This window comes from Hemiscyllium ocellatum, assembly GCF_020745735.1.
Source record: "Hemiscyllium ocellatum isolate sHemOce1 chromosome 27 unlocalized genomic scaffold, sHemOce1.pat.X.cur. SUPER_27_unloc_1, whole genome shotgun sequence".
Classification (NCBI taxonomy): Eukaryota; Metazoa; Chordata; class Chondrichthyes; order Orectolobiformes; family Hemiscylliidae; genus Hemiscyllium; species Hemiscyllium ocellatum.
Window position 1 is genome coordinate 2769362 of NW_026867476.1, and position 12092 is coordinate 2781453.

General features: G+C 48.8%; 1 protein-coding gene across 1 annotated transcript; it reads right to left on the reverse strand.

Annotated features, from left to right (window-relative positions):
- Positions 1 to 659: 659 nt before the first annotated feature.
- LOC132807066 (zinc finger protein 850-like) lies at positions 660 to 11155 on the reverse strand. Its single transcript, XM_060821368.1, has 3 exons — positions 11110 to 11155; positions 9042 to 9603; positions 660 to 3384 (listed from the first exon to the last, which is right to left on the reverse strand). Exons 1-3 carry the CDS (start codon positions 11153 to 11155, stop codon positions 1884 to 1886), a joined length of 2109 nt encoding a protein of 702 aa, XP_060677351.1. The 3' UTR covers positions 660 to 1883.
- Positions 11156 to 12092: the final 937 nt, after the last annotated feature.

Below are 12092 nucleotides of genomic sequence, written 5' to 3' on the forward strand. Positions count from 1 at the left end.
CACCGCCTTGTCGTCACATCGGTGTCTCCTGGGTGATGGCTGTCACTTTCAGCTCTATCTCCGTTCCCACGATCTGGTCTCTCAAACCCCAGTCTGATAGTGAAGGTCTCTTAAGCTGGGAAAAGTCCCCAGTGTTAATACTGTTCTGATTCGGATATGATGTACTGTATTGCAGTCCCTGAGTACCTTTCCCACTCATTCCACAAACAGGTGGGTGCGTCTCTGTGCCTTTGCACAACAGCCTGTTCCCAAGACCAGCCAAGGTCATTGCAGTTACCTTACAATCAGAACGGCCTGTGTTTACCCAAAACCTGTTTCTCACATATTCCCCCTTCAATTGCTTATTGCCATGCACAATTAATCCTTCACAATCTGGGCTGGAGACATTTTCCTCACTCATTGACACAAGGCTCGATCACATGGAATCCAGGGAGAGCTAGCCAATGGGACGCAAAATTAGCCCGACGGTAGGAGACCGAGGATGGTGGTGGACGACTGGTACTCAGGCTGAGTGCTGAGAGAACCTGAGGACTGCAGATGCTGGAGATCAGAGTCGAAAAGTGTGGCGCTGGAAAAGCACAACAGGTCTGGCAGCATCCGAGGAGCAGGAGAGTCGAAGTTTCAGGCATAGGCCCTTCATCAGGAATGTGACGAAGTTCTTATGCCCGAAACGTCTGCTCTCCTGCTCCTCAGAGGCTGCCGGACCTGCTGTGCTTTTCCAGCGCCGCACTTTTCGACTCAGATTAAAGGCCTGTGACCAGCGGTGTGCCGCATGGTTCGGTTCTAGATCCACTGTATTTCAACATGCATATAAATTATTTGGATGGGACTAGTTGGTTATAAAGTTTGCAGATGACACCAAATTTGCTGGTATAGTTTAAGAGGAAGGAGGTTATCTGAGAGTAACCTTGAAAAGCTCAAGCATTTGTACACTCCAGTGAAAAAAGTTCCAGCCTGTCCAGCCACCCTTTGTAACTCATAAATTCAAAATCAAACAACATCCTGGTAAATCTCTTCTGAACCCATCTCCAGCTTGACAAAATCCTTCCAAACACCAGGCGACCAGAACTGGACACAGTACTCCAGACGAAGCCTCACCAATGCCCTGTACAACCTCAACATAACTTCTCAACTCCTGTATTCAAAGGACGGACCAATGAAGACAGTGGTAGAGATGGATACAATTAGACCATTTAAAAGACATCAGGACAGATATGTAGATTGGAAAGGTTTAGAGGAATATGGGTCAAATGCTGGCAAATAAGAATACATCCGTTGACTCATCATCTTTAGCCGTTTACTCAGCATGGGAAGGATATTTAACCTTGTGGGGAAATTTGGAATGACAGGTCATTGGATAAGGAGTAGCAGATTTCAAACAGATGTGGAGAAATTACTTCCCTCAATAGGTCATTATTTCTTGACTTTCACTCCCCAGACTGGTCTGGATGATAGAACATGGTGTACATTTAAGGAGGAGATAGACTGATGTTTAATCAGTATAGGGTTGAAGGGTTATGGAAAGGGGAGTTGAAGCTGGGATGCGATCAGCCTCGATGGTATTTAATGGTGGAATTGGCTCAATGGGCTGATTGGTGTACCCCTGCTCCCAGATGTCATGGTCTAACTGGGTTGACTTCTGATCTACCTGCAGTGGGAGGCACACTCTGTTTCCTAACCAGGATAAAGTAAATGTTGCTCATCAGCTTCTGGGGATCATTTTAGAGGAAACGTGCACTCCCAGGCTGAGAGAGCATCAGCCCCAGTGAAATTTTTTTTAAAAATCACACTGACCCTCCCACTTCACCCACTGTCCAAATGAACACGGTTCAGTCCTGGATGTGATTCTCAGCAGCAAGAATAGCAGAGTCCAATTGTTGTCTTCACTGATGAACTTTCTGGTGTCTCCGCAGCTTGCATGACTGGATAAATCCCCTCCCACACACAGAGCAGGTGAAAGGCTTCTCCCCGGTGTGAATTCGCTGGTGTTTCAGCACAGCAGATGAATCCCGGAAAGCTTTCCCACATACGGTACAGGGGAATGGTCGCTCCCCGGTGTGGATGCGCTGGTGGATTAACAGTCTGACCGACTGAGTGAATCCCTTCCCACACTCAGAGCAAGTGAACTGCCTCTCCCCGGTGTGAAGTTGCTGGTGTTTCCTGAGGCTACAGGAGTGAGCAAATCCCTTCCCACACTCAGAGCAGGTGAACGGCCTCTCCCGGGTGTGCACCCGCCGGTGTCTCCGCATGCTGCAGGGATCACTGAAGGTTTCTCCACACTCGGAGCAAGAGAAGGGCCTCTCCCCGGTATGAACCCGTTGGTGTGTCAGCAGCCTGGATAACGTACTGCATCCCTTCCCGCAATCCGAGCAGGTGAACGGCCATTGCCCAGTGTGGGTTTGCTCGTGTTGCTGAAGGCTGCATAACCGACTGAATCGCTTCCCACACGCAGAGCAGGTGAATGGCCGCTCCCCGGTGTGAACTCTCTGATGTGACAGTAGCGAAGCAGAGTGAGCAAATCCCTTCCCGCATTCAGAGCAGGTGAATGGCCTCTCCCCGGTGTGAATTCGCTCATGTTTTCGAAGGCAGGATAACCGACTGAATCGCTTATCACACCCAAAGCAGGTGAATGGCTTCTCCCCGGTGTGTACTAGCTTGTGTGCCAGTAGGGAAGAGGAGTGCACGAATCCCTTCCCACAGTCTGAGCAGGTGAACGGCCTCTCCCCGGTGTGCACTCGCTGATGTGACAGCAGGTGGAATGACTCAGTGAATCCCTTCCCACACTCGGAGCAGGTGAACGGCCTCTCCCCGGTGTGAACGTGCTGGTGCGCCAGCAGCCTGGACGAAGCACTGAATCCCTTCCCGCACTCGGAACAGGTGAAAGGCCATTCCCCGGTGTGAATTCGCTCATGGTTTAGGAGGCTGGATGACCGACTGAACCCCTTCCCACACTTGAAGCAGATGAAGGGCCTCTCCCCGGTGTGAACCCGCTTGTGCGCCACCAGCAAAGAAGACTGAGTGAATCCCTTCCCACAATCGGAGCAAGTGAACGGCCTCTCCCCGGTGTGAACTCTCCGGTGTCTCTGCAGGTCGGAGAAATGAGTGAAACGCTTCCCACAGTCTGTGCAGGTGAAAGGCCTCTCCCCAGTGTGAGTGCGTCGATGAATTTCCAGGTCAGATGGATACCTGTACCGTTTCCCACAGTCCCCACACTGCCATGGCTTCTCCACGGTGCTGTTGTCCTTGTGTCCCTCCAGGTTGGATGATGAACTGAAGCCTGAAGTGCCCACACACACAGAACCCCCTGATGGTGTCTCCTGGAGGAAGCTTATTGCAGCAGCAGCAATAACTTCCGTATTTTTACAATAGGGGTTCTCTGATTGGCTGGAGGACCAAGCGCTTCCGGTCCTCCAGCGCTATCTATTGGACAGTCCGCATGCCGAGCTGCCGCGAGCCAGCCAATAGGAGCCGCGCCTGTTCCGGACAATGGGCCACGCGCTGCCCTCGTGCTGAGGGAGCTGGAGGAGGGGAGGGAAGTTTACAACAAATCCCTTCCCTTCATTTTCCTCCAAGGCGTGTGTTCACACAAAGCCCAGGGTTTCATTGTAACCTCACACTCACTGAAACTCCCTCATCTGGCCACCATAGAGTCATAGAGATGTACAACATTGAAACAGACCCTTCAGACCAACTGGTCCATTCTGACCACATATCCTCAATTAATCTAGATTTGGAGGAGCCAGTGTTGGAATGGGATGTACAAAGTTAAAAATCACACAACACCAGGTTATAGTCCAACAGGTTTATTTGGAAGCACTAGCTTTCGGAGCGCTGCTCCTTCATCAGGTGGTTGTGGAGGACACAACTGTAAGACGCAGAATTTATAGCAAAAGTTTACAGTGTGATGTAACTGAAATTATACAGTGAAAAGTACCTCGATTGTTTGTCGAGTCTTTCATTTGTTAGAATACCATGATAGGTTAACTGTAACAATTGGTTAAAACAAGGACTGCAGATACTGGAAACCAGAGTCTAGATTTGAGTGGTGCTGGAAAAGCACAGCAGGTCAGTCAGCATCCGAGGAGCAGGAAAATCAACATTTCGGGCAAAAGCCCTTCATCAGGAATAAAGGCAGGGTGCCTGCAGAGTGGAGAGAGAAGTGAGAGGGCAGTGGAGGTCGGGAGAAAGTAGCATAGAGTAAAATAGGTGAATGGGGGTGGGGATGAAGATGATAGGTCAGAGAGGAGGGTGGAGTGGATAGGTGGAAAGGAAGATAGGCAGGTAGGACAGGTCATGAGGGTGGTGCTGAGCTGGAAGGTTGGAGCAGGGGTGAGACCGCATCGGGAGCAACGGATACAATAAATGATATTGGTGGATGTGCAGGTAAAACGTTGATGGATGTGGAAGGCTCCTTTGGGGCCTTGGATGGAGGTGAAGGAGGAGGTGTGGGCGCAGGTTTTGCAATTCCTGCGGTGGCAGGGGAAGGTGCCAGGACGGGAGGGTGGGTTGTAGGGGGGCGTGGACCTGACTGGGTAGTCACGGAGGGAACGGTCTTTGCAGAAAGCGGAAATGGATGGGGAGGGAAATATATCCCTGGTGGTGGGGTCTGTTTGGAGGTAGCGGATATGTCTTTGGATGATGTGATTTATGCAAAGGTTGGTAGGGTGGAAGGTAAGCACCAGGGAGGTTCTGTCCTTGTTACGGTTGGAGGGGTGGGGTTTGAGGGCGGCAGTGCGGGATGTGGACAAGATGAGTTGGAGGGCATCTTTAACCACGTGGGAAGGGAAATTGTGGTCTCTAAAGAAGGAGGCCATCTGGTGTATTCTGTGGTGGAACTGCTCCTCCTGGGAGCAGACATGGCGGTATCAGGCTAGTTAATATGTTGAAGGTGTTAGCCCCCTGTGTTCCCTGTCTGTGCCATAATGTTTAGACTGATTCTAATCTAAAAAGTGAATTAACAAAGTCTTACATGGATTCATGCAATTTTTGAGCAAAGTACAACGTAACTCTGCAAGTACAAATTCACCCCACAAAATGTATGTATATGTGTGCATGTGGATTTTTGTGCGTCTGTCTGGGTTGGGGGGGTTGTGAGTGTGAGAGAGTGTATATGTGTGTGTGAGTGTCGAGTGTCTTAAGTCTGGAAGGTGGTGCATGTGTGAATGTGGGAGTGTGTGCGCGTGTCTGTTTATGTGTGTATGTGAGTTGTAGGATGGTGTGTGTGTATAGTGCAATGGTGATCACCTATAGTATGACATGAACCCAAGGTCCTGGTTGAGGCCCTCCCTGTGGGTACGGAACTCAGCTATCAGCCTCTGCTCGGCCACTTTTCGCTGCTGCCTGTCCTCTAAGGCGGACTTCAGGACCCATATCCCTCTAAACCCTTCCTATTCATATTCCCGAACGGATGCATTTTAAATGTTGTAATTGTACCCACCTCTATGACTTCCTCTGGCAGCTCATTTCATGCAAGCACCACCCTCTGCATGAAAATGTTCCCTCTGAGATTCCTTTAAAATTTTTCCCCACTCATTTTAAACCTCTGCCCTCTGTTTTTTGACTCCTCCAGCTCAGGGAAAAGACCTTGTCTATTTACCCTATCAATGCCCCTCATGGATTTTATAAACTTCTCTAAGGTCACCCCTCAGCCTCTGACGCTCCAGGGAAAACAGCCCCAACCTATCCAAGCCTCTCCCTGTAGGTCAAACCCTCCAACCCTGGCAACATCCTTGTAAATCTTATCTGATCCTTTTCAAGTTTCACTACATGCTTCCAAGAGCAGGGAGGCCAGAATTGAACACCGTATTCCAAAAGTGGCCAAACCAATATTGTGTAAAGCTGCAACATGACTTCCCAAATCCTGTACTCAATACTCTGACCAATAAAGGAAAGCATACCAAATGCCTTCTTCACTATCCTATCTACCTGCAACTCTACTTTCAAGGAGCAATGAACCTGCACTCCAAGGTCTCCCTGTTCAGCAACACTCCCCAGACCTTACCATAAACTGTATAAGTCCTGGCCTGATTTGCCTTTCCAAAATTCAGCACCTCGCATTTATCTAAATTAAAACTCCACCTGCCACTCCTCAGCCCATTGGCCCATCTGATCAACATTCTGTTGTATTCTGAAGTAATCTTCTTCGCTTGTCAACAGACCTCAAATTTTGGTGTCATCTACAAACTTATTAACCACACCTCCTATATATACATTCTATCATTTATATAAATTACAAAAAACAGTGTACCCAGCAGTTATCCAGGTTTTAGATCATGGAGTCAAAGTATTGTACAACATGGAAACAGACCCTTCAATCCAACTTGCCCATGCTGACCTGATATCCTAAATTAATTTAATCCCATTTGCCAGCTCATCTACACTACCAAGAATCTTACCATTTGCTCAGTACTTTGCATTCCAGTTACTCCGACCAAAGTGAATCACCTCACACTTGCCCACATTAAACTCCATTTGCCACCTCTCAGCCCAGTTCTGCAGCTTACCTATGTCTCTCTGTAACCTACAACATCCTTTGCCACTATCCTCAACTCCACCGACCTTAGTGTCATCTGCAAATTTACCAACCCATCCTTCTACACCCTCGTACAGGTCGTTTGTAAAAATGACCCAACACCGACCCTTGCGCTACACCACTAGTAACTGGACTCCAGGATGAACATTTCCCATCAACCACAACTCTCTGTCTTCTTTCAGAAAGCCAATTATTGATCCAAACTGCTATATCTCCCACAATCCCATTTCTCAGCATTTTGTATGATAGCCTACTGTGGGGAACCTTATCGAATGCCTTGCTGAAATCCATATACACCACATCAACCAGTTTACTCTCATCTACCTGTTTGATCACCTTCTCAAAGAACTCAATACGGTTTGTGAGGCATGACCTACCCTTCACAAAACTGTGCTGACTATCCCTAATCAAATTATTCTTTTCTAGATGATTATAAATCCTAGCTCTTATAACCTTTTCCAACACTTCACCAACAATCAAAGTAAGGCCACTGGTCTATAATTACCAGGGTTGTCTCTACTCCCCTTCTTGAACAGGAGAACCACATTTGCTATCCTTCAGTCTTCTGGAACTATTCCTGTAGACAATGATGATTTAAAGATCAATGCCAAAGGCTCGGCAATCTCCTCCCTGGCTTTCCAGAGGTTCCTAGGATAAATCTCATCCGGCCCAGGGGACCTATCTATTTTCACACTCTGCAGGATTTCTAATAACTCTTCCTTGTGAACCTCAATCCCACCTAGTCTAGTAGCCTGTATTTCAGTATTCTCCTTAACAACATTGTCGTTTTCTATAGTGAATACTGTCAAAAAATATTCATTTAGTGCTTCCCCTATCTCCTCTAACTCCACACACAACTTCCCACTACTATCCTTGATTGGCCCTAATCTTACTCTCATCATTCTTTTATTCCTTAAATACCGATAGAAAGCCTTAGGGTTTACCCTGATCCTATCCTGAAAATGTGTTGCTGGTTAAAGCGCAGCAGGTCAGGCAGCATCCAAGGAACAGGAGATTCGACGTTTCAGGCATAAGCCCTTCATCAGGAACCTGATCCTATCCGCCAACAACTTCTCATATCTCCTCCTGGCTCTTCTGAGCTCTCTCTTTAGTACTTTCCTGGCTACCTTGTAACCCTCAAGCACCCTAACTGAGCCTTCACATCTCATCCTAACATAAGCCTTCTTCTTCCTCTTGACCAGAGATTCCACTTCCTTCGTAAACCACGGCTCCCGCGCTCTACAGCTTCCTCCCTGCCTGACAGGTGCATACTTATTTAGGACAAACAGGAGCTTTTCCTTGAATAAGCTCCACATTTCTAATGTGCCCATCCCCTGCAGTTTCCTTCCCCATCCTATGCTTCCTAAATCTTGCCTAATTGCATCATAATTGCCTTTCCCCCAGCTGTAACTCTTAGTTAGTGGTATACACCTATCCCTTTCTATCACTAAAGTAAATGTAACAGAATTGTGATCACTATCACCAAAGTGCTCACCTACTTCCAAGTCTAATGAGTCTAATGAGTCCAAGGCTGGGCTCATTACCCAGTACCAAATCTAATGTGGCTTCGCCCCTTGTTGGCCTGTCTACATACTGTGTCAGGAAGCCCTCCTGCATACACTGGTCAAAAACTGACCCAACCCATCTCCAGCTTGACAAAATCCTTCCAAACACCAGGCGACCAGAACTGGACACAGTACTCCAGACGAAGCCTCACCAATGCCCTGTACAACCTCAACATAACTTCTCAACTCCTGTACTCAAAGGACGGACCAATGAAGGCAGTGATAGAGATGGATACAATTACAATTACATTTAAAAGACATCAGGACAGATATGTAGATTGGAAAGGTTTAGAGGGATATGGGTCAAATGCTGGCAAATAAGAATACATCCGTTGACTCATCATCTTTAGCCGTTTACTCAGCATGGGAAGGATATTTAACCTTGTGGAGAAATTTGGAATGACAGGTCATTGGATAAGGAGTAGCAGATTTCAAACAGATGTGGAGAAATTACTTCTCTCAATAGGTCATTATTTCTTGACATTCACTCCCCAGACTGGTCTGGATGATAGAACATGGTGTACATTTAAGGAGGAGATAGACTGATGTTTAATCAGTATAGGGTTGAAGGGTTATGGAAAGGGGAGTTGAAGCTGGGATGCGATCAGCCTCGATGGTATTTAATGGTGGAATTGGCTCAATGGGCTGAATGGTGTACCCCTGCTCCCAGATGTCATGGTCTAACTGGGTTGACTTCTGATCTACCTGCAGTGGGAGGCACACTCTGTTTCCTAACCAGGATAAAGTAAATGTTGCTCATCAGCTTCTGGGGATCATTTCAGAGGAAATGTGCACTCCCAGGCTGAGAGAGCATCAGCCCAAGTGAAATTTTTTTGAAAAATCACACTGATCCTCCCACTTCACCCACTGTCCAAATGAACACGGTTCAGTCCTGGATGTGATTCTCAGCAGCAAGAATAGCAGAGTCCAATTGTTGCCTTCACTGATGAACTCTCTGGTGTCGCCGCAGCTTGTATGACTGGATAAATCCCCTCCCACACACAGAGCAGGTGAATGGCTTCTCCCCGGTGTGAATTCGCTGGTGTTTCAGCACAGCAGATGAATCCCGGAAAGCTTTCCCACATACGGTACAGGGGAATGGTCGCTCCCCGGTGTGGATGCGCTGGTGGATTAACAGTCTGACCGACTGAGTGAATCCCTTCCCACACTCAGAGCAAGTGAACGGCCTCTCCCCAGTGTGAAGTTGCTGGTGCGCCAGCAGTCTGGACGAAACACTGAATCCCTTCCCGCACTCCGAGCAGGTGAAAGGCCATTCCCCGGTGTGAATTCGCTCATGGATTAGGAGGCTGGATGACTGACTGAATTCCTTCCCACACTTGAAGCAGATGAAGGGCCTCTCCCCGGTGTGAACCCGCTTGTGTGCCATCAACGCAGAAGACTGAATGAATCCCTGTCCGCACTCCGAGCAGATGAACGGCCTCTCCCCGGTGTGAACTCGCCAGTGTCTCTTCAGGTCGGAGGAGCGAGTGTATCCCTTCCCACACTCTGTGCAGGTGAACGGCCTCTCCCCGGTGTGGAAACGTCGGTGAATCTCTAGCTCAGATGGAAACCTGAATCGTTTCCCACAGTCCCCACACTGCCATGGCTTCTCCACGGTGCTGTTGTCCTTGTGTCCCTCCAGGTTGGATGATGAACTGAAGCCTGAAGTGCCCACACACACAGAACCCCCTGATGGTGTCTCCTGGAGGAATGTTACTGCAGCAGCAGCAGACTTCCGCATTCAGACAATAGGAGTGCTCTGATTGGCTGGAGGACCAGTGTGCTTCCGGTCCTCCAGCGCTATCTATTGGCCAGTCCGCGTTCCGAGCTGTTGCGGGTCAGCCAATAGGGACCTCGCCTGTTCCGGACAATGGGTCAGCGCTGCCCTCGTGCTGAGGGAGCTGGAGGAGGGGAGGGCACTTTGCAACAAATCCCTTCCCTTCATTTTCCTCCAAGGCGTGTGTTCACACAAAGCCCAGGGCTTCATTGTAACCTCACACTCACTGAAACTTCCTCATCTGTGCAACATCTGTGAGCGCAACACTCTCTGTTCTGAACGGGTCAGGCAGCATCCCCTGCTGAAAGTTTAAAACACCAGGTTATCGTCCAACAGGTTGATTTGGAAATACAGCACAAGCTTTTGGAGCGCTGCTCCTTCGTCAAGTAATTGGAGAGACAGAGTGTATTGTAAAAACATCAAAGTGTCATACAACTGATGCGATGTATTGAATAAACCTAGATTGCTGACCCAGCAAACCTGACTCAAGGTTGGGGTATAGACAGACTCTAACCTCACATCTTTAATGCATTTACTGAGCTTTTAGATTAGATTAGACTTACAGTGTGGAAACAGGCCCTTCGGCCCGACAAGTCCACACCGACCCGCCGAAGCGCAACCCACCCATTACCCCTACATTTACCCCTTACCTAACACTACGGGCAATTTAGCTTGGCCAATTCACCTGACCCGCACATCTTTGGACTGTGGGAGGAAACCGGAGCACCCGGAGGACACGGGGAGAACGTAGACACGGGGAGAACGTGCAAACTCCACACAGTCAGTCGCCTGAGTCGGGAATTGAACCCGGGTCTACAGGCGCTGTGAGGCAGCAGTGCTAACCACTGTGCCACTGTGCCGTCCACTGAGCTGATTTGTCACTTCTCTTTACACTGATAAAACCTTATGTTAGATCAGGACTGTGACTTGAAATAAGTTCTGGGATTTACAGAATAGTCGAAACCTGCATCCCTATTCTAAGTGATTAAAGACAACAGCAATCTAGGTTTATTCAATACATTGCAGCAGTTGTATGACACTAATCTTTTACAGTAAATTCTGTGCCCTATGATCCTGCCCCACTAGCTACCTGACGAAGAAGCAGCGCTCCAAAAGCCTGTACTTTCCCACGTGGTTAAAGATGCCCTCCAACGCATCTCATCCACATCCTGCACCTCCGCCGTCAGACCCCACCCCTCCAACTGCAACAAGGACAGAACGCCCCTGGTGCTCACCTTCCACCCTTCCAACCTTCGCATAGACCAAATCATCCACCGACATTTGCGCCACCTCCAAAAAGACCTCACCACCAGGGATAGATTTCCTTCCTCACCCCTTTCCACCTTCTGCAAAGACCATTCCCTCGGGTCCACACCCCCCTACAACCCTCCTGGCACTTTCCCCTGCCACCACAGGAATTGCCAAACCTGCGCCCACACCTCCTCCCTCACCTCCATCGAAGGCCCTAAAGAAGCCTTCGACATCCATCAAAGTTTTACCTGCACATTCACTAATATCATTTATTGTATCCGTTGCTCCCGATGCGATCTTCTCTACATTGGGGAGACTGGACGCCTCCTAGCAGAGCGCTTTAGGGAACATCTCCGGAACACCCGCACCAATCAACCACACTGCCCTGTGGCCCAACATTTCAACTCCCCCTCCCACTCTGCCGAGGACATGGAGGTACTGGGCCTCCTTCACCACCGCTCCCTCACCACCAGACGCCTGGGGGAAGAACGCCTCATCTTCCGCCTGGAACACTTCAACCCTAGGGAATCAATGTGGACTTCAAAAGTTTCCTCATTTCCCCTTCCCCCACCTCACCCTGGTTTCAAACTTCCAGCTCAGCACTGTCCTCATGACTTTTCCTACCTGCCGATCCACTCCACCCTCCCCCCGCCCCTGACCTATCACCTTCATCCCCTCCCCCACTCACCTATTGTATTCTATGCTACTTTCTCCCCACCCCCACCCTCCTCTAGCATATCTCTCCACCTTCAGTCTCACTGCCTTTAAATCCTGATGAAGGGCTTTTGCCCGAAACGTCGATTTTACTGCTCATTGGATGCTGCCTGAACTGCTGTGCTCTTCCAGCACCACTAATCCAGAATCTGGTTTCCAGCATCTGCAGTCATTGTTCTTACCTTTCAAATAAACCTGTTGGACTATAACCTGGTGTTGTGTGATGCTTTAACTTTGTCCGCCCTGTCCAACA

Excerpts from the sequence above, each read along its gene's own strand:
- LOC132807066 (XM_060821368.1), bottom strand. The coding sequence starts at position 11,155 with ATGTCGGTGGATGATTTGGTCTATGCGAAGGTTGGAAGGGTGGAAG. Across the intron at positions 9,604-11,109 it reads GAAGGTTGGAAGGGTGGAAG|AGTGTGGGAAGGGATACACT; the intron begins GTGAGCACCAGG and ends TCACCTGCACAG. Across the intron at positions 3,385-9,041 it reads CGACACCAGAGAGTTCATCA|CCAATCAGAGAACCCCTATT; the intron begins GTGAAGGCAACA and ends TTGGTCCTCCAG.